At 40.2% G+C, this 21903-nt stretch overlaps 1 protein-coding gene across 3 annotated transcripts in view; it reads right to left on the reverse strand.

Annotated features, from left to right (window-relative positions):
- LOC122798297 (beta-Ala-His dipeptidase-like) overlaps positions 1–21903 on the reverse strand; it is a 1272900-nt gene that overhangs the window by 807992 nt on the left and 443005 nt on the right. For 2 of the 3 annotated variants that reach the window (XM_044067120.1, XM_044067119.1), the window contains exon 2: positions 7354–7491. In XM_044067120.1, the coding sequence (XP_043923055.1) occupies positions 7354–7491 (138 nt within the window). Of the gene's footprint in view, positions 1–7353; positions 7492–20432; positions 20570–21903 lie in introns of those variants that run through there. The other variant, XM_044067121.1, reaches the window with a different exon arrangement.

The raw sequence follows: 21903 nt of genomic DNA on the forward strand, positions 1-21903 counted from the left end.
TCTCATTTCTGTTTATTTTTCTACATGTCCAGAATCTCTAAGAGAAGCCCAGTCATGTACTTTCCAGGCCAGAGAGAGTTCACCCTCTGCCCCATCCAGGGGACATCCTTAGAAGGTCAGGGCAGTGCCTCTGGTCCTGCAGGTACCCAAACCTGACAGATCATGGGCAGTGGGACTCGGTTGAGGATGTGGTGGAGCAGGTAGTAGAGAGATGACTTTAGCCACTCCAGAATGCTCTTCAAAGGGTTCAAGACTCACTGCCCTGGCAGTGCCAACCACTGCACCACCTTAGGGCCCTGCTTCATCAAAATGCCACTGAAACACCATCAGGCAGTGGAAACATTTGAATTGCCGTGGACTGGATGTCCTCCTGAGCTCAACTTCTCTTCACCACACTCCTTCCTTAAACCTCTTTCCTAGGCCATCTAACATACTTCCTACCTAAACTACCCTCTTATATAAAGAAATCCCCCCACCAAACATATATATTACCTCTCCTCTCCCACCTCCTCCAGTACAACCATCTTGATGTGTTTATTCTGTGCTTCCCTCTTTGTAATGTTTCCCCTTTTTCAAATTTTCCAATCTTCCATTTTCTAATCTTTTAATACAAAAACAGGATGTCCGCATAAGGATATCTCTATGTAAAATATATAATTCCCCTTTATCTTTTTTAAAAGTGAATAATAATAATAACTATGCTGCATGTCACTTGCTTTAAATATTTCAAATGTGCTTGCACATAACCACGTTCATTCATAACAGCAAAAACTTCTGTAATTATATGAGGACTTACATTTTCATGTAGTACTTCACAATTTCTTAAGGATTAACTTAGTTGCATCAGTTAAGATGCCACTAAGCCACTTTCCATACCTGTGCACCTACTTTTGTGTAAAATGTACCAGTTTGTTAACTCACTATTGCTTTTTGTGAAGCCATTATGCTGTGACTGTACTCCATGTACACTGCTTGTGATTTATCATTATTGTACTGTATTGTGCCAGTAGCAAATCTTATCTCCTCTCCAAATTAACAAAAAGCTCCTCTTCCTTATAATTAACTTCCATTCTGAAAATACCAAGTCCTAGCAGCAATGAGGTCACAGTCTCCAGCACTATCTGTAGCAGCCTTCTAGCACCTGACACTCTAGGTTCATAGGTGTGTACTAGGCTAATGGCCCTGGAGCCTTTACAAGCCTAGCCCATAGGATTACCATGGCATTGTGCCACCTGACCTTAGTTCCCAGTGCCTCCATTGAATAGAGCCACTAGAGTGATCCCCAGGGTTAATTTTCTATTTCCCATCCAGTCATCAAGATTTCTCTTGAAGAGGGACAGTGTGGTACTCTGTTTGACATGTATGGGAAGTCTATTCTATAGCATGGGCAGTCTCTGGGTTATGAACCTGTCCCTCTAGCATGTTCTGTTGATTGTGGTAATGAGGTGAGGTAGAGGTCTCTGGAGCTTATGGTGCAGAAGGATTGGGATTTCTTTAGATGTAGCATTTCTACCAGAGCTGAGTTAGACATGGCTTTGTAAGTCAAGCACAGATCGCCTCTAAGTAGGTGATATGAGACAGAGAATAGTTGGATTTTTTGAGTCTGTCCTTATAGGGCAAGTGTTTAAGGCCTAGGATCCTCTTTATGAGGTACTTTTGCTGCATCTCCAGTTGTTGCAGATGTCTAGTGAGGTACATGCCAAATGAGGAATTCTACTCGATGATTGGCCTAATGAGGGAAGAGTAGAGGGGGATAATGACGTCCTTCTTCCTAGATGCAAAACCTTTAGTAATGAGATGTGCCACACAGAAGGACTTTCTGACCACAGTGGTGATGTGGTGGTCTGTGTTCCCAGATCTTTTCTAATGCCTTCTGTATTCAGTGGACTACCATCGATGTGGTAATTCATGGGAACCATTTTTTTCCCAAAGGGGATGAAGACACATTTTTTGGCATTGAGCTTAAGGCCATGGTTCTGACACCAGTCGTTGGTCTCAGTGAGGCCTTTCTGTAGGATGTCAACATCACTTGGGGAGTTAATAATAGCTCCCAACCTGCAATCATCTGCAAACTTTGTCAACCAGAGTCCCTTTGTGTTGGCCTGGACTTCGGAGAAATAGATACCAAACAGAAGAGGACCCAGGACCAAACCCTGTGGGAATCCACTCATGACTAGTTAGCAGTCTGACATGAAGTCAGCTACTTTCACACTGTGGGTTCTATCTGTGAGCCAGTTTACAACCCACCTAATGATATACAGGTTGATGCCTAGCTTAGTGAGTTTTTCTATGATTCCTGAATGGGGAATGGTATCAAAAGCCTTGGCCAGATCAAGGTAGGCTGTATGAACCACCTTGCCTTCATCCACAGCTCGGGTGACTGACTCAAAGAAGTTGACCAGGTTGAGCAGGCACTATCTACCCTTCACAAAACCAAACTGTGTGGGATCCAGAGTTTGGAGATTCCCTATATCCTTGTTTATTAGGTCCATGATGATGCGTTCCATAGCTTTGTATATCAGACTCTTCAGGCTAATGGGGCAATAGTTCCCAGAGTCTGTAATCGCTCCTCCTTTGTGGAGAGGGATGACTGTAGCAGTGCACCATTCGGTAGGGACAAAGCCTGAGGTGAGGCTGTGGCTGAACAGGGCACACAAGTGAGGTGCCAGTTCACTCTCTAGTTCATGTAGAACACAGCCAGGGATATTGTCAGGCCCTATGGAAGCTGTATTCTTGGCCTTGAACAGTGCTGTTTTAACCTGTGTAGCAGTAATACTGGGTGCCTGGCAATTTACTGGTATTGTGATTGGTCCTTTGGGGGGGACGTAAAGTTGGTAGTAAATCTTTCAGCCAGTTTATAGGCAATATCGGTTGGCTCGGTATAGGAGGTACCATTGTGCAGTAGCTCAGAGTAAATCTGGGTATTGCCATGGAGATTCTTTACATAACTATAGAAGGCCTTCTGGTTGTCTTTACTATCTGTTGAAATCCTGTTTTCATAGCTAGCTTTAGAGGATTTGATGAGGGATCTCAACTTTTTGTTGAGGCTGATAAGGGAGTTTTTCCAGTCTTGGGGATTCACCTTATTCTGTATCAGTTTTCTCCTTCTGTTGTAGAGTTTGTTTATGGCAGGGGACCACCAGAGTGGCTTTCTTTTTTTGGAGGAGAGTGTCTTGGTTCTGTTGGGTATGGCAAGATCCATGAATTTGTATCCATGTTTGTACAGTGCACTGATGTATGATTCGGCGGTCATGCAACTATTCTCCATTTGCATGGGTGTCGTGAAGTTAGCCACCTCTGTTTTTAGGAGCCCAAAGTTAGTTTTGGAGAAATCTTTCATGATGGTTACCTTTCCGGGGGGTGGGAGGGATGTGTATTTCCAAGGTGATTAGTTTGTGGTCATATCTAACCTGGGAGGAGTTGACCATTGGTGTAGAGCAATGGTTGCCCATGGTAGTAATGACCAGGTCAAGGATGTTGCTACCTCTAGTGGGGGTAAGAACGAGCTGGTTCAGGGCATTGGAATTAATGAATTCCAGGAAACATTTGGGCAAGTGTATTGGAACATGAGTAGTTTTCCCAGTTAATGGAGGGGTAGTTGAAGTCACCCAGTATGAGAGTGTTAGGTTGGACCCTAATATTCTCTAGGGTGCTTAGGAATGTGGAGTGTGAGTCCTGGGACATGGTTGGGGACTTATAGCAGGCTATGACCTGAATCGCTGTCTTACCCATGTTAGCTGCACTTGAAGTATCTCTGATGCATTATGTTGGGCTACCAGTCTGAAGGTGTGTGCATCCTTTATGAATATGGAAACACCACTGCCTTTGGAGCTTTGGTCCATGTTCTGGTGCCGAAAGGTGTGGAATGAGTTATAGTCTGGTATTGCAGGAGTGCTTTCTGCTGCTTTAAACTAGGTCTCTGTTACAGCATAAATGTTGATGTTCTCCATTTTGAGGAGTGCTTCGAGCACGTGCATTTTGAGATTTAGACTTCTATAGTTGAGCAGCATGGTCCTTAGATTGCATTTGTTTGTAGCTGTTACGGTAGTAATTTGGTCTTTGGAACACCACCTAAAAAAGGCACTATAGGGGTTGCAAGAGCCTTGGCCAGTATCCAGAAGCCCAGGGGTGACAGATGCAGGCCATCTCTGGCAAAGCATCGAGGTCTGTCAATCATGTCATCCCAGGCAGACAGATACTGGATTCCCTTAAAATGACACCAGAAACTTAGCCAATTGTTGAAATCAATCATTTTCTGCTTGTATTGTGGTATCATTCTGGGTGATGGTAGGATGCTGCTCAGGACTAGGGCCATACCAGCTTAGGCTAAATAATCCAAGAGCTCCTCCATGTCTCTTTTCATGTAGTCCAGGGAGGTATGTCTCAAGTCATTCACACCCACATGTACAATGACAGATCCATATTTGTACCTGTTGTTGAGGGACCTGAGTGCATGTGTTATGTGGCGGATCCTGGCACCTGACAGGCAGCTGACTGTTACTTTCTCTTTATTCAGCCTAGTGACTAATAAAGGAACCTCAATCCCCTCCCCATCATCAGTGTGCTTCACTATCGAGTCACCTATGACTAGTGTGTTGGGCATGGTGGTTTGCCTTAGGGGCTTTGGTTGAGTGGCGCACTGTTTAAGATAGTTATGTGCTTAGTGATTCGTGTTGTGTTGTGCTGGTCAAGCGCATTTCTGCCTTGGAGGTCTCTGCTGTTGGGGTAGATTTTTATTGAGAGCCTCTGTGAAGGTGGGTGTGTGGTTCATGTTTTTATGTGAAGGCAGTGCTGATGTGTGTTCTGGAGGGCTATGTGTTCCATGTGGTGTGGTGCAAGTGCTGACTTTCTCCTCTTGACCAGCTATTCCCGTCTTGGCTGGAGAGTGCGTGGCTTCCAATTTGGATATATAAGTGCATCTCTCGCAAGTCTGAGTGTTGGGAGGTAAGAGGAGAGGGTTGTCAGTGTACATGAGGCAGTTGCTACATTGCCTCAGGAAGCCCAAGTTCACTAGGTTAATAGGAGAAAACACAGGAAACTGACCTTTAGACATGCCTGGAGGGGTGGGCATTAATAATAAGTACTGGAGTTGTTTCCTTGTAGAACGTTCAGTGCTGGTAGCACTTTGTGTGCTACAATAATTGCTACAAGAAGTCTGGTAAAGCGCTAGACTAATAAGCTAGTAAAAGTGCAGCAGAGGAGAAAACTAGCAGATCTAAGAGAAAAAAATTGAAGAGCAGACTTTGGCACCGCTCAAAAGTTTACAAACAGTCTTGGATACAGCAAATCTGTATCTGGACTAGGCTAGTTACAGGAAAGGTGGGAAACAAGTGCAAATGCAGGCTTTTTATCCAGAAAGTTGAAAGAGATGGAAAAAAATGCCTAAACGGCCAATAAACTACAATTTCTTGGCCAGAAACTACTCCTCTTGTGGTAGATAGGCCACCCAGTGCTTACTACTTCCACTGATAATCTAGAAGGCTTCCCTCCAACACAGAAAGGCTTGGAGGCTCAGAAGCTTACAAACAGTCCTGGATACAGCATATCTGTACCTGGACTAGACTAGTTACAGGACAGATGGGAAACAAGCGCAAATGCAGGCTTTTAAATCAGAAGGTTGAAAGAGATGGAAAAACTGCCCAAATAGCCAATAAACTACAATTTCTGGACCAGAAACCACTCCTCTTGTAGTAGATGGGCTACCTAGTGCTTACCACTCCCACTGATAAGCTTGAAGGCTTCCCTCCAACACAGAAAGGCTTGTGGGGCTCAGAAGTTTACAAACAGTCCTGGATACAGCAAATCTGTATCTGAACTAGACTAGTTACAGGAAAGGTGGGCATAAGGCAGTGAATCAACTGCCTCATGCATTCTAACAGCTATTTGGCAGACAAGTTAATCAAACTAAACGTAAACCCTTTTGTAATTGACTACATAGCAAAATGGTGTACTGACAGAAACCAATATATTAATTTAGTGGGGTACACTGTCATTCAAACATGTCATTACTAGTGGTTCCCCTCAGGGACCAGTTCTTAGGCCACTTCTCTTTGATATTTATTTCTTTGATACCAAGACTGATAATAGGGTCTGAAGCTGACCAGGTGTGTTGATGATCGCAAACTCAGAGCTATCATAAACTTTCCAGCAGACACCTAGATTCTCCATGTGGGGCTAACTTCAAAACTGCAAATTAATGGTGTCAGGACCTCTGGCTTAGGCTAATGCCAAGAAATATAGCATAGTACAGTTTAGTGTTTTTTAGCAAATATGGGCAACCATTAACCTACCATACAGATGACACCCTTTTGAAAACTGACATAGTTATTAGGGGCCTGGGCATCTCCATTGACTATTAGCTATCCTATGTTCACCATGTATGTACTGTCATTAGGAAATCCTTATACCTAGCCCGACTGATTATCAGGAGGTTTAGTTTCTAGGTCAAGGGAAGTTATTATCTCTCCTACTCCTCCTTTATCAGACCCCTAATAGAATATAATATCTCTTCCAGGGTGTACTTCTCTAAACATATGACTCAGCTTGAAAGGCAGCAGCTTTTCCTCACAAAGAAAATCAAGACTGTATCTTCTGAGTGCTACACAGACTGCTTTAAAACGCCTTCTCAGTTTCTTGCAGTCTTTTGAGAGTGTACCTTTGCCTGACCTATAAAGCCTGCACATTCACATAATTAACAATACCTTTAACACCTGACTGAAGAAAAAAAAACTTCCACTGCAGCATAGACAAGATCTGCTGTTGAAATACATGTCAAAGAACTCATCTAGCAGTTAGCATAGAGGACTAAGGCTGATAAGCGCTTTCATTCCCTTCATAGAACTTCTGAATAAGTTCCATGAAGGGAATGAAAGCGCTTACCAGTTGGATTTTTATGTAATTAATTCATTTTGTGTTTTTAGCCATTCATTTTTTATTATTTTGCCTTTTTACGGCTATTTTTGTTTGTTTGGAGTTTCATGAGCTACTCTTAATAAGTTACTTCCTGTGGTACAGGTTTTGACTCCCATAGCCTTCATTTGCCTACTGAGTGACCTTGGGCAGGTCACCTAACCAGATAGTGCTTTGGTTAATTATTTTGACTAGGCTCCTGAACTGCATACCTAGCAATTAACTATGATCTTTGAACCTGACACATTTTGGCTTGAACACTGTATATGTTACTGAAAGTAAAAGCAAGGCTGAATCACTAACAGTCAAAGATTACAACAGTTGTAATGTCCAGTGGTTGACCACTGCAAGGGTGGCAGTAAGATTTAAATTTGACTAAAAAAAAAAAATAGGCTGCTGCAACCTGGCTGCAAGTGCAAGCAACAATGTTGACTTTTTTCTTACCTGCACAAATTCATCCTGGTGATTGTCAATGTGCTGTAACACCTGGTCTAGAAGCGTAGCTGAATGGACGACTGACTCTTCTGCTGATGCCATCACTGTTCCAGAGATTAGCACAGTGACAATGAAAGCAAATTGCACCTGTAAAAGGAAACACAGAAAATTGTGAGACACGACTTATATGATCAGAGAGGAACAAACAAGAAAAACTAGAAGATCAAGTAATAAATGTTTCACATACTAGTGTAACCTGGGGAGGGGGATTGTGCATTCAGGCTGTAAAAGTTAACATACTGAATGCCTGAAAAGACATGATTGTGATGCACACTTGTATGATTTCTACAGCTGTTTCAGCATGCTTCTTCACAATTGCTTGCAGCTCTCTTCACAGCTGCCTTTTACTACCACCGGCATTTAAAAGAAATGGTCTCTGTTAGAGGCTACTTGTGATGCAGCCTGTCCTGAAGACCCAATAAAATCATGTGGAATTATTCACAGAGTCCCTCTATAAACATGTATGGTTGCATAGAGGCTGTCATACCTACCAAAGGTAAACACTAAAAACAAACCCCACTTGTAGAATCATCCCCTAAACTGGGTATATCCTAAAAGAAGAAAACGCATGGCCAAAATTGGGAAGAGCAACTCACTTAAAGACAAGTGCTCTCTTATACAACTAAGCAAGAAACTAAGAGGTCTAGTTAAGTCCATCAAGGCTAACTTTGAGGTCAAGATAGCCTTGCAAGCTAAGGACAGTCACAAGACCTTCTTTAGCTATGTCTGGAACCTTAAAGGTAACAAACAGCAGTATGCTGGAGTGGTGGTGAACAGTACCACCTTCACTGATCAGGGTGACATAGCAAATCTACTGGCTGATAAACTTAGCTAAGTCTTCACCCTCCCCTATCACCCCCAGCTCCAGCAGGTGAAATCTCCTCCAACATACTACCCCTAACTACTAGGAAGAACCAAGTGCTGGCAACACTCACTAAATCCAAGAACTCCACCTCCATGGGTCCCGAAAACATCCCTGGTTGCCTCTTGGGCAGGGCTGCAGAGGTGAACAGGGTTAATTCAATCAGAGCACAGAAGGTCAGGTAGCTCATACAGCTGGTAAATTTGGCAATGCATTTTGAAACACTGCTAAGCTTTTCCTAATGAGGAACATATGGGAGACTGAGTCAAAGGCCTTAAGTAAGTTCAAAGAATAAAGCCTTCTTCAGTCTTTTAGTCTTTTGTAGTGAACTGTATATTCATCACTGACAGCTAAAAGCATTTTATTATAGTTCCTCCCTTCCTCACCAGAACTAAGATGAGAGAGAGCAGTTGGTATAATATTTAAACTCTTCACCTCCCATGCATAAGTTACAAGATTTGATCCTGACCTTCAGCCAATGCCTGTTTGGAGTTTGCATGTCTCTATGGGATTCCTTCCACCTCCAAAAAACATGCTGACTTTTTCCATCTCAAACTCACCCAGGAATGGAGCTGTGGGCAGCAGCACATATTTTAAATGGTGTCCTATAGAGGGAAGACTTGTATAGACTAACTGCCTTGGCCATCTACTGTGGTGTGCAGTATCCTCAAGATAGGAAAACATTGATAGCAGCCTGTGTGCCATGGTGAGGCTAGTCACTTGACTGTGTAAAAATATGGCTCTAGGTGTGTGACGAAAGGAAGTACTGCCAGCACAGCTAGCTGGAATTTTGTAAATAATTGTATGTCATTTGCGAATATCAGCATGATTTATATAAGACGCTTGTGTTGCAAACATATTAGAACTATATGTCATGTATATCAAACTTATTTGTACAGATGTTTGTGTTGAAAAGATATTTGTAAAGTGCTTGTGTTTGAAATGTAGTAACAGTTTGCCTTACTGGACAGAACAGAAATGTACATGCAATATTGTAACTGTTTAAATGTATATGTTTTAACAGACAAAACTGGAGGGTTAACATCAGTCCAGAAAACTTTAGAAACATATCTGAAATTAAATTACTTTATAAGCTAGGCTATAAAGATGCTATCTCACAGGTTTCAAGGCAGCCAGAGACAGAAAGTCTGTACTAAAATGCTTTCTGTATTATCTTTGGGGTGAACTAATTACTACTCTATAAGTGTGGAAGAATGCAACTGTTTTATGACTTTCTGCACCTGCCAAATATCTGAGCAAAAGTCCTTGTGTGTGTATCTTTACACGTAGGTGCTAGATCCTGCCAGCTTCCAGCAAAGGGGATTTTGCATGGAAACTAGAAGTCAGATGACAAGAAGTGATTTAATTCTGCAAGCTATCCCAGCAGTAATATTTTAGATATTATTTTGAGAAGTCTCTTAGTGAGACAGAGCATTCTGTATTATGTCTTGGGCCTGACAACAACAAGAAGGACCACTTACCACATCATCTGCCTTCCTCTATTAAGTAAGTTATTAGGGAATAGTCATTCTCCTAGATTCAGCCAGAAATATAGCAAAGCTTAGTGTAGATATTGATTTTCTTTATTTGTCTGAGTCTGTCCTTCAATGTTTTAATTATTTCCTTTGATTTTGAATTCTGATGTCACTGTGAATATATATTTAATATTTTCTTGTTCTTTTATTATGTATTATTAAATATATTTATACCATTCTTTGTGGCTGATCTTTGTAGAGATATTTATGTTTTAGAGTACTTGCATATTTATTTGGTGTCACCGTGTGGGCCACTCCTAATAGCCTTGCTCTAGGTCAAACTGCCATTTGTATTAATATTACACAGTAAAACTGGATACCATTTGTTAAGGGCCTTAAAATAGCTGGCAGGGGGTTCTGGTGGCAGTGGTAGCTACCTTATAGCTGTGGTCTCTGTGTGCTCTTAAGGGAAATTGTACTTGATGTAGAGAGCTGCATCTGAAAATACTGTATGTGTACCTGTTATCCTCCTAGTGAAAGTCCCCCCACAGGTGTCAGGGGTGAGGATTGAGGTTCCTTTATTACTGGCCCAGAGGTGGGATATCCATGTCACGTCACGTATTGGTCAACAGTGGTGGGTCGTCACAAGGTGATTCAGTTGTGCTGACTAATGTCGCCAAATGGGCATGGGTATTTGCCACTTGAGGGCCCAGCCTACTGCAACCTACACCAAGGACCCATGCTAACAGTGGGACAGGTGTATGTGCCCCTATTGTCTACTATGTGCCCAGCAGCCCTCGGTCAATAAACTACTGGCTGGCCAATGTCCAATTGCCCAGCTTAGATTACCCTGGATAGTTCTACTGAGTGAAAGCTGGACGTAAAGTTAATCAACCTGCCAAACATGAATTAAGAATTGCTACACAAAATGTAGGTTTACTGATAGGACAGAGCTTGGAAGTGGATGACATGATGATAAGGAGGAAGTTCAACATACTATGTGTCCGGGAGACAAGATGGAAGGGCAGTGCAGCAAAGCCACTTGGCTTGGAATCCAGAGTCTACTACTCAGAAGGAGGTCAGACTAGAAATGGTTTGGAAATTGTGGTGTGGGAGAGGCTTCAGAAGACAGTGTGGGTTGTCATCAAAATTAGTAGCAGACTCATGGGAACCATACTTCAGTGTAAGGATAGGACAGTATTCATAATAACATCCTATGACCCCACTTATGCTTTTGATAGTTTGTAAAAGAGTGCATTCTGGCAGAAGTTGCAGGATCGACTAGATAAAGCAGGTCAACATGAATTGATGTTGATAATGGATGACCTGAATGCACATATCAATGCAGACAGGATATGAGCACTGCCTTGGTCTACATGGATGGGGCAAAAGAAATGAATGAGAGGCCATTGTAGACTTCTATCTGGCAAATAGCTTGAGGGTAGTCAACACATGGTTCATCAAGACAGACAGTCACAAGATAACATACAAGTGTGGCCAACATGCAACTCAGGTAGACTTCCTCCTAGTAAGGAAAGGTCACTGAGGTAGAATCAGTGATTGCAAAGTTATTCCCAGTGAAACAGTCTGCCCACAACATAAACCATTGGTTGCCATAATCAGCTGCAAGCAGTGGCCAGAGAAGGCATGAAGGTCAACAGAGACGAAGCTGAAGACCTGGAAATTGACTGGAGAGAAAGCACAACATATCAAGGAATTACTCAGGGCCCTAGCACCTCAAGAAGAAGTGGAAATAGGTTGAGTTGAAGAATGTCAATTCCTCAAAAGCAGTAAGTGTGAGGACTATAGAGATATGTGACCAAGCCAGGTATAGAAATAAGATATATAATGAAAGCTGATAATGGAATGCAGAAGTCTAGGAAGTCATCAAAATAAAGAAGAGTTGCAGGAAAAGTGGGAGACAGAAAAGAAGGACCTGGTTAGGAAGGAGTACTGGCTGGCTAACAAAGAGTCAAACAGAGGAGTTGCAATAGCAAAGAACAAGGCATCAGAGGTACTCTACCAGCTTTTGCAAAGTGACACAGTAGCTAGCGTAAGGAAACCGTATCAGGTTGCAAGGCAAAGAAAGAAAGATAAAGAAGACAGTCAAAAACTCTTCATAAAGGAAGACAGCAACAACCAGTTCACCAGTCCACAGGATATCAGATGCAGATGAAAGGAGTACTTCCAGCAGTTTTTGAATGAAGAAAACCCCATTAGAGAAGAGGAGGAGGAGCCCACCATAGAAGATGTAAGAACAGCACTAAGGAAAATGAAGTCAGGGAAACCATCAGGCTCAGATGAGGTCACAACAGACATGATAAAAAAGATGGGCGAGACAGGAAAGAAAGGGCACCTTATGGTACTCATTTCAGTATAAAGGCAAAGGCATATCCCACACGACTGGAGAATAAGCATACTAGTGCCAATGTTCAATAAGAAAGGAGACCTTCATAACTGGGCAGTGCAGAGGTATCAGATTCCTGCCACATTGCATGAAAGTTCTGGAGAGGGTGATTGATAAATGAATACACAGACTAATAGAAAGTAAGATGGGAAATGAGTAATTTGGATTCAGATCAGGATGTAGCACAACTGACCTGATGTTTGCACTGAGACAGATACTTAAGAAGATGCTAGAAATGAGAAAAGAGTCGAGACTGGGCATTCCTAGACTTGGAGAAAGCATATGACAGGGTCACAAGAAAGCTGATTTGAAGTCCCAAAAACATTGGCAAAATTACTGTAAGCTATGTAGAAGTACCCAGTGACTCAGGTATGAACAGTGTTCAGACTTACAAAGGGGTTTCCAGTGAGAGTGGGTGTGCATCAGGACTAAGTTCTGAGCCCACTGCTGTTCATACTGGTGAAGGACTACGTTAGCAAATAGGTCGGAGTGGACAGAGAGACAATGTCACTATTTGCAGATAAAATTACATTATAGGCAGACTCAGAAAGAAATTCAGCAAAGGATAGTGAAATGGAATGCAAAACTGAAGGCACACAGGCTGAAACTGAGTGCAGACAAGACAGTGGTAATGACAGCAAATGGGGGAAATGAAAAGAAATGAACTTAAGATAGAAGGGAAGATAGTGGAACAGGTTAACAGTTTCAAGTATTTGGGAGGGGTGGCTGAGTAGAAGGGATGACTGAATGAGGAAGTCAAAGCTAGAATTATAGGGGCTACAGCAAACTGGCATGGAATGTCAGGTGTAGTGTATGACAGAAAAATGCCAAAGAAGCTGAAATGTAAGATGCACAAAACAGTGGTATGTTCAACACTACTGTAAGCTGCCTATTGAAATGTCAGCACTCAAAATGCTGAGTGCTGAAAAGACAAGAACAACAACAAAAAGATTTTAAAAACATAGGAGATGAGTGAATCTTGAAAATCATTCTTCTCCTTAACCCCCCCCCCCGAACTTGTACATACCAACTCCAGGATTGCCATACCATGGAAAAAAGGGAATATTCCAAGAAATGCAGTCATGGACTTAGTATATACAAGTACGATGTTTTGGCCATTCAGTCTCTGCATTTCAGGACTCATTGTAGCAGATACTGACATTTCAAATAATCACCACTATGATATGGTACAGAGGGTCTATATTAAAAGACTGAGGAGGAGTTTCATCGAACACCTCTTGGTTGACACATAAAGAGTGAATGCACTAATGCGCAAATGCTCAAAATAGTGATTTCTTTCCCTGGGAAAGAAATTGCTTGGTCATCCCTGTGTGTTTTCCCCTTTCCTCACTGTAGTGTGATCTTGGAGTTGGTATGTTTAGTTGGGGAGGTGGGGGGGCACAGTCCCCCTCATTGGGTGGTGTGAGGGATGAAGCCCCCCATGTTATGTTTGAAAGTGCGTGTGTGTGTGTGTGTGTGTGTGTGTGTGTGTGTGTGTGTGTGTGTGTGTGTATACATGTGTCTGTGTGTGTGTTTGTGCTAGGGATTTCTTTCCCAGATAAAGAAATCGCTGTTTTGAGTGTTCATGCTTTAGTGGGTTCGTTCTTTATGTGTCGATCAAGAGGTGTTCGATGAAACACCTCTTCTGTCTTTTAATATAGACCTGGTATAGAAATATGAGCAATAAAGGCAGATCAGTTTGAGGAATCTAAGGTGATGGAGATGAAGTGCTTGAGATGGGTAGTACGATGCACGCAGACAGACAGGAAGAAGGCAAGAGAAAACAAGTGTATCAAGCAAAGAGGTGGGCGAATTGTGTGAGAGAAGATCTGTGACTGTCAGGCATGAGTGTCAAGGAAGGTAGGAGAGTGACATTGAATAGAGAGAGAGAGATGGCAACAGTTGACACAACACCCTTATTGTATGTAGAAAATGGAAAAAAAAAAACTCATGCAGATGCAGGGAGGACATGCGGACTCCACACAGAAGGCACCCAGTGGAGAATAAAAATGATGATCCTCTTGTGGGTCTATATTACCTAAGCGAAGCGTTATTTCAGCAAATACTAAAACATCGACACATAAATAAAGAACTACATAAATACTGAAATACCTGAACACTGAAAAGTGCCACATCGAATTGTCATAGTTGACCAAATCTCAGAAACTGTAGCATCTGACGTCACCACGTTGATTAGATATACAGTAGTAATATACAAAACTAAGTACATACATATAACATGATGTTAAAATAAAGGTTAAAACTTCATTCACAAAAACTAAAACATTACAATATCTCTACTTTATTCACTTAAAATCATGGAAATATAAAGGTATACTCCATAATGTAATGTAAACATTCTAAACAGGTAGTAAAAAAGTATCAAACACAATTGAGATGATTAGTTAGGGTTTATGTGACTTTATTTCTATTTGAAATGTACAGTACTGATGGGCTATTTGTTTATGTCACTTCATATGAATTACACTTTAGGTGGTTAGTCTGTTAACCAAACGTCACTTACATCAAAAACGCAGTTCATCGACTTCGCTCTTGTGGGGGACTGTTTCCCCCACACCCCCCTAATTACATATACCAACTCTGAGATCGCACCACAGTAAGGAAAGGACAAACTTTCCTATCTTTACTGTACCGCAATTTCACAATGAACATTTTCAATGTAGGTGCTGTTCAGTTAACAGACTTTTCCATTATGCAATATAGACCCGGTTAGGTGATATACAGTTTATTTACATTGCTCACCAGCAGCCCAGGCTTGAGAAGTTCGCCAACTATTTTAACTTGACAAATTGGCTTTCTTTGTTTATGTATTTCAGTATTTACACAGTTTGCTGTTTATGTGTCGATGTTTTTGTATTCGCTGAAATAACTTTTTGGTTAGGTAATATAGACCCCCTCTTGTGAGGTGGCAATGCTAACTAACTGCTCCAATGCACCACCTTCTTAATGTTAAAAAATAAAACTGTGTCAATTATTTGCACTAATATATAAAAAGACACATTATATCTACAAGGGATTGTAGACTTTAATGCACAAAAGATATAGATAGTGCCTTTATACCACTGTGAAGCTATCTCACCCCCTTTTGTTGGCCAGGACAACCAGCACAGTCTTCTGTAGATAATGAATGCAATATATTGAGGATAAATATAGGCATTATGACTTCTATAACATCTAGGTTCAAATGTAAAATAGTCCTGTCTATGGTATGGAAGTGTGATGTGTGATTTGATATAAAATATACTTATGACAATGCACAGGTTAATAAAGAAGATGCATATTACTATTTTCTTAGTTCATGGCTAAATGCCTCCAAATAAACTCCTTTCTCTCTGTCTAACCTCCTTCCTCGTGTTATGTTTTCCCAGTTTAGTTACTTTTCTGTTTAAAATATAGTAAAGAATTAAGAAAAAGATGGATAAAGCTGAGCAGTGAGCCACTGCAAGGCAAGAGAGAATGAAAATAAGGCCAGTGGCAAGGTTAGAAAAAGTCTGTATACTGTGTTACATACCTCTCAATTTCTTTGTGCAAGAAATCTGGACAAATCCAGAAATAATGGTGAACAAAGGCCCAAAGTCAGGGACAGATTTTAAATATTGCTCCTATAAACTTAAATAGTTGTTAAAATAATAGGTCTTGCATTAACATGCATTTTTCTGAAGGATATTATGTCTAAAATGCAAATATCTCTAATTTAGTGAATTTAATCCTCAATGATTTCACAGAAAACCACAAGGTTTTTGAGGAACAATCCAAAAATTTGAGGCAGAAATTTGGACAGTCGAGAGGTTTGCTGTGTTAGGATAATTATTAACTAAAAAAAGAGATCACTTAACCAGATACCACTCCCGGGCTGAATCTGAAAAAGGTCCATTGAGATTGCATATACATATACATACATATATAAATATATATATATATATATATATATATATATATATATATATATATATATATATATATATATATATATATATATATATATATATATATATATGTATATAAAATATATATAGATTTATATATCTATATCTATATCTATATATATATATATATAGATAGATAGATAGATACCACTCCCGGGCTAAATCTGAAAAAGGCCCATTGAAATTGCACATATATATATATATATATATATATATATATATATATATATATATATATAGAAAAGAGCGGAAGATGCTTGCTTTTTTATTCCAGTCTGCATGCTATTCTAAAGATACAGCTTTCAGTTTCCACTAGAGGGCAGTATAACACTGGGAGACCAATCTCCACTCTTTCAAAAGTGCAAACTGAAAATACACCTCTCAACTGCCCAGATTTTTGCAAAATGTACTGATTTTTGATTCACATTTTTGGTGTGTTCCTCGTAAAATTTGACATTTTATGGAAAATCATTGAGGACTGAAGTCACTAAATAATGACATACATTTGAGTTTCAGAATTCATATCCTTAAGAAAATGCATGCTAATGCAAAACCTGTTATCAAAGCAACTTTCTTAATTTATAAGAGCTATATTTAAAATCTGTCCCTGATTCTGGGCTTTTGTCCCACCTCCCCCATTATTTTTGGCTTTGTCCAGATTTCTCATGCTTAGAGGTTGAGAAGTATGAATGGATCCACTATTAGGAATTCCTATGACACTGTTTCCGTAGTTTTGCATATGAGATGAGTCAGACATATCAGTTTGTAGTTGGGTCAGTAGATGGCCCACTCTTGTGTACTGGGGTGACATGAGGCTACAGTAAAATATTGACGGTCCTGATAGGTCATGTTTTATGCTACTAACTCCCTCCCTCCAATGGAGCTGTGGAAGTTTGCTTTGTAGCTTCCAATGGTGGAATTATACCCTCACGTTTCAAACAAATGTTCATATGCCTGGAATCATACAGGCTTTTAAATATGTCTAAATGCCAAAACTGTTTTTTACACTGGTAGTATTCTTTAGGTTCTGTGTGTTAAACTGGATTTTGTAAGCCCCAGTGAACACAGTAATTACTCAATTTGTAATGTTTTGTTAACAACTTGCAATGTCTCAGCAACCACTCAGGTTACATATATACTATTAGCAGCATTTTGTTTATCCAGATGACGGCTGCTCTGTCTTTGTCACTTGGTTGTTGAGATATTAAGAGAAATATGAAATGTATGACAATATAAATACATATTATTTGAACAATTATTATTTATTTACTAGCACTAAACAAAGGTCAAGTATTAGTGCTGTTGTATTGCCCATCATGACAGCTTTAAGATGAGATTTTTCAGTAACTTTTATGCAGCGTGTTTTGAAATTATTCATGTAAATATGAGATGTGTAGCATTAAATGCCTACAGGGATCAGTAGGATGTAACTAGAGAAACACTTGGAAGTGTCACCAGGCTTTAATGAGTAAAAAGTAATTCTGGGACATTTTGGGGCCCATCAGTGCAGTGCACTTGGCCTTGGAGAGGGCACTGTGGACCTGTTCCCTAGTGATAGTTAGGGAATTATGTTTGGGGATATTCCTGAGGGTGTGTCTGGGGGAAGAGGGGGTAAATTTGTTGGGCAGTAGATTTGTCATATCTTCCAGCACAGTATAGGTGGCTGCATTTACAATTAGTTCGGCTCATTGTTGTGCATTGCCTTTGAGGTTGTGGACATAGCTCAACAATACCTTGTGATTGTCCTTGACCTTGGATGCTTGTTTTATATCAAATTTGGTTTTGATAGACTTGATTAGCCCCATGAGTTGTCTGTTTAGATAAACGAGAGAGCTTTCCACCTTTCTGGGCATCACACTTCTTAATTTTTGCAATGATTTTCTTATTTTTGTTATATGACCTACTGATGTTGAGATTCCACCAGGGTGCCTTGTTTTCTGAGTTTGTCCTGTGCTTATTCCAGGTAGGTACAGCTTATGTTCTTTATCCTGTACTAATTTCTGCTTTGTTAACAAGGTTAACCACTTTCCAGCAGTTAGCACAGAGGGCTAAGGCTGAGATCTAAGGCTGCTGTGGTACAGGGTTTTGTTCTCAAAGCACTTGTCTCCTGGATGACCTTGACCAAGTCACTTAGCCAGTCAGTGCTTCTGGGTCATCCCTGAAAAGAGACTGTTTGCCCAGTGGGCTAACTGATTTACCAATGGGTCTTTAATCTTACTGGGGCTCGCCTGTTTACTTGTCAAGGAGAAAAGCTACTTGCAGTGAAACACAAAACTTAGGCATAATATCAGACATTTTTGAAAGCACAGTTACAATAATTAGTGAAAGAAAGAAAACACCTAGTTACTGAAAATAATTACTGTGTAATATTGTCACAATTTATATGACACAAAGCCAAAAGCTTTGCAGTAGACAAAGTGCATTAGTGCTCCATTTCCACATCCCTTTTACATGAGCACTTTTGGGAATAATGCACAGCATTATCACAAATTACATGTCAAACAACAGAAAGTGTGTTGCTTAATAACCACTGAATATTGGAAAAAGCATTGTCGCCTCACAGTAAGACACTGCCCGGTTCGATTCTCAGCTAGAACGTCTTCTGCATGGAGACATGCGTGAATGGGCGTACCTTCGTTGAAGTTTGTGCATCAGGGCTGGTAACTCGGTATGTAAAAATCAATACCAATCATTAGCAGACCGGAGTTCCGCTGTGGCGACCCCTAACCGGGAAAAGCCAAAAGACACAACAACTACCAGTGAAGCATATGTACCTCAATTTCAAATCCTTTTTGCTTAAGTAAAGACAGAACTGCCCTGTTTGTAAGACGGATATAAAAGTAAGCAGCCTGTACATAATATTGATCATTCCTTAAATGGTATCACAGCTCTGCCAAGTATTATTGTCTGGTAGTTATTTTGTATCTGGGATTGACTTGTGGCAAAAAAAGTTATTTCAAACAATTCATTTAGTCTGTGAATAAATAAATGTACTACATGCATAGGATTTTTTACAGAGCCACCAAGTGACAAAGCACAGTGATGTATCATAGATATTTATGCCAAATTAAGATAGAATCACTGTATCAAGTTGCATCTGGCTTTTGGTATACCAGTGTCTTCCTTACTTCCACCTTGTGAAATATAACGTGCTCAGGCAGGGATGAAATGGCCAGTGGAAGTAACACTGTAAATCACAGTGACAAGACTATAGTATAGAGCTTGTATGTATCGGAGGAGAAAAGGAAGGAGGAGAAGCAAACAATGAGTAAGTCATGTGCCCAGAGCAGGCAGATAAGAGTGACTGTTAATGACGTCATCCATAAACTGATATACTAGCTATGTGAGAAAGGCAAGCTATTTCTAATTACCTCTCAAAGCTTTGGCAGGTACATCTCCATGTCTGAAGTGGGGTTCTCATGACTGAGCTATTACTTCTCAATCTTGCATTATTATTTTTATCATAACTTAATATGAATAGATTGGATTGTAGATGGATTTAATGTAATGACCGAGTAAAAAATAAAATAAAAAAATAAAATAAATTAAAAAGAGCACACAGAGAGAAGCTAGAGGCAGGATTAGCTATACACTTATTTTTCTTTTGGCTTTTTCCTGGTTTGGGGTCACCACAGTGGATCACCTGTCTGCTCATGATTGGCAGTGGAGTTTTACAGTGTCGAGTTGCCAGCCTGGCACCCAACCTTCCACAGAAGGCACACACATGCACACACTCACACCTAGGGCCAATTTAGAGTGTCCAATCCACCTAGAGCATGTCTTTGGGAGGAAACCGGAGTAAACCCACGCGACCACAGGGAGGACATGGAGACTCTGCACAGAAAGCACCCCAGCCAAGGATCAAACCGGAGAACCTCTTGCTGTGAGATGGCAATGCTAAACGCTGCACCACCGTGGCCACCCAGGTAGCTTTCTGGGGCCCTGGTATCACACTAACATTATTACTTTATTTCTTTATTGTGCCTGCATAGGCTATGCATTTCCCAAATCAGAAAACAGATTCAGAGTGAACAGTCTTAAGAAACTCTTCTAACTGATGGCACATGACTTTTGTGTATGCGAGCTTTAAAGAGCTTAGAAAAAAAGAATGGTTCAGAGAAATAGTACCATAAAATTGTTTATTTTTAGATCAGTTGCTGAATTTCTATTTTACAAAAGTTTTCCGTGGATAAAGTGAAAAGCTATTTTCAACAGTTGTCTGTAATCGCAGTACTGCAGAATCTGGGTTTCTTGTGTCTATATCTATTAATATTAATTATATAAAATACTAATACTAATATTAATCCTAATAGTAATAGTAATAATAATAATCCTACCTCTGATTTAAATCTCTCTGAAGATTATCACGCAATCTGACATGCAGTTCCTTGCATCTCTGTCTCCCTCTCCCTCTCTCCTTTTCTTTCTTGCTTTTTCTTAATCCAAAAAAAAAAGATACTGCTGGTTTAACTCTATCTATGCTGCTATCATGGACTATCTCAAAGTTACATTTTCCACCTTGTAGCAATTACTGAAAAGCAAGAATTCTAGCAATCTGCATGTGTTTCTACTATATAAACAGCTTTACGAATGCATAACTTTTGCATTGATCTTTACCCTTTAGAATACAGTGGTGTTAACTCATTTTGAAGATGTTTATCTTGCTATTAAAATGCTGACAGCATACAAATTTATGCTGCTGGAATAAAAACAAAACATCTTCGTTCTGAGCTAGCTTCCTAATCCATAGGGTTCTTTAGGTTTGGAGTGTAGTAACTTCCTGTAATTTTTAAGAAGTAAAAACATCTGGTTAGTTTGGCTTTGATGCAATGGTGAAAAAGACCACATTCTGTAATAAATCATGCAGCCTCGATATACTTCAGGCAACGTGGCAGTGTAACAACTTATGTGACTTTGCAATACTCATAAACCTGTTGCAGATTATTTTGTAATCAGAATTAAAACCAGTGATGACTCAGTGCTAACAAGTATTTAAGATACAGCAGATTTATAGTAAGAATGGGTAAATCAGGAAAATGTTATCAGTTTGTTCAAGTCATAGGACTGACTATCGAAGGGTACTGAATGTCCCTGCTTCCTGTTCAAGGACATACACACACACACACACACACACACACACACACACACACACACACACACACACTCTACAACTGGTTTAAAGCACACCTAGCTCATTAGACATTCATTGCTCAGAGGGCAAGGTGGACCTTGTAGAAACAAATAATAACAGTCCATTTGAAATGCCCTCCTTAATGGATGAAATGTCCCTGAAAGAAATCCTCACTCTAAAGGGGATTTCACACACAAACACACACACACACACACACACACACACACACACACACACACACACACACACACACACACACACACACGCACACACACAAAATTTATCTTTGCCCCATTACTGGATCTGATGCTCTTTTCTGGTACACTGATTACCTATATTACAATTCAGCATCCCGCCTCCTCAGTTGTTGAATTCAGTTTTCATATAATCAGTTTCTTCTTTGCACTTGTTTGCTTGTTTTTGTGTTTTTTTCTAGGTATTTATCTAGATATGTATGTCTGCTATTTATTTGCACTTTGATTAGCTGCTAAGCTCAACTTTTTCAGGGCTGGCGCAAATGGCACCAAAGAAAAAGAGGAGAGTCAACCTTCCCTTTAGCCTTACCTTTTAAAATACTGTTGATAGAAATACTTTCATTTAAGCCAGGTTCCGTGTTCAAGCATTTAAATGCAATTACCACATAACCTTTTTTATTTCCAATGCATTATCAAAGTCCC

Source organism: Protopterus annectens, chromosome 3.part1 (assembly GCF_019279795.1).
Source record: "Protopterus annectens isolate FY-2018-M chromosome 3.part1, PAN1.0, whole genome shotgun sequence".
In the NCBI taxonomy this organism is placed as follows: domain Eukaryota; kingdom Metazoa; phylum Chordata; order Ceratodontiformes; family Protopteridae; genus Protopterus; species Protopterus annectens.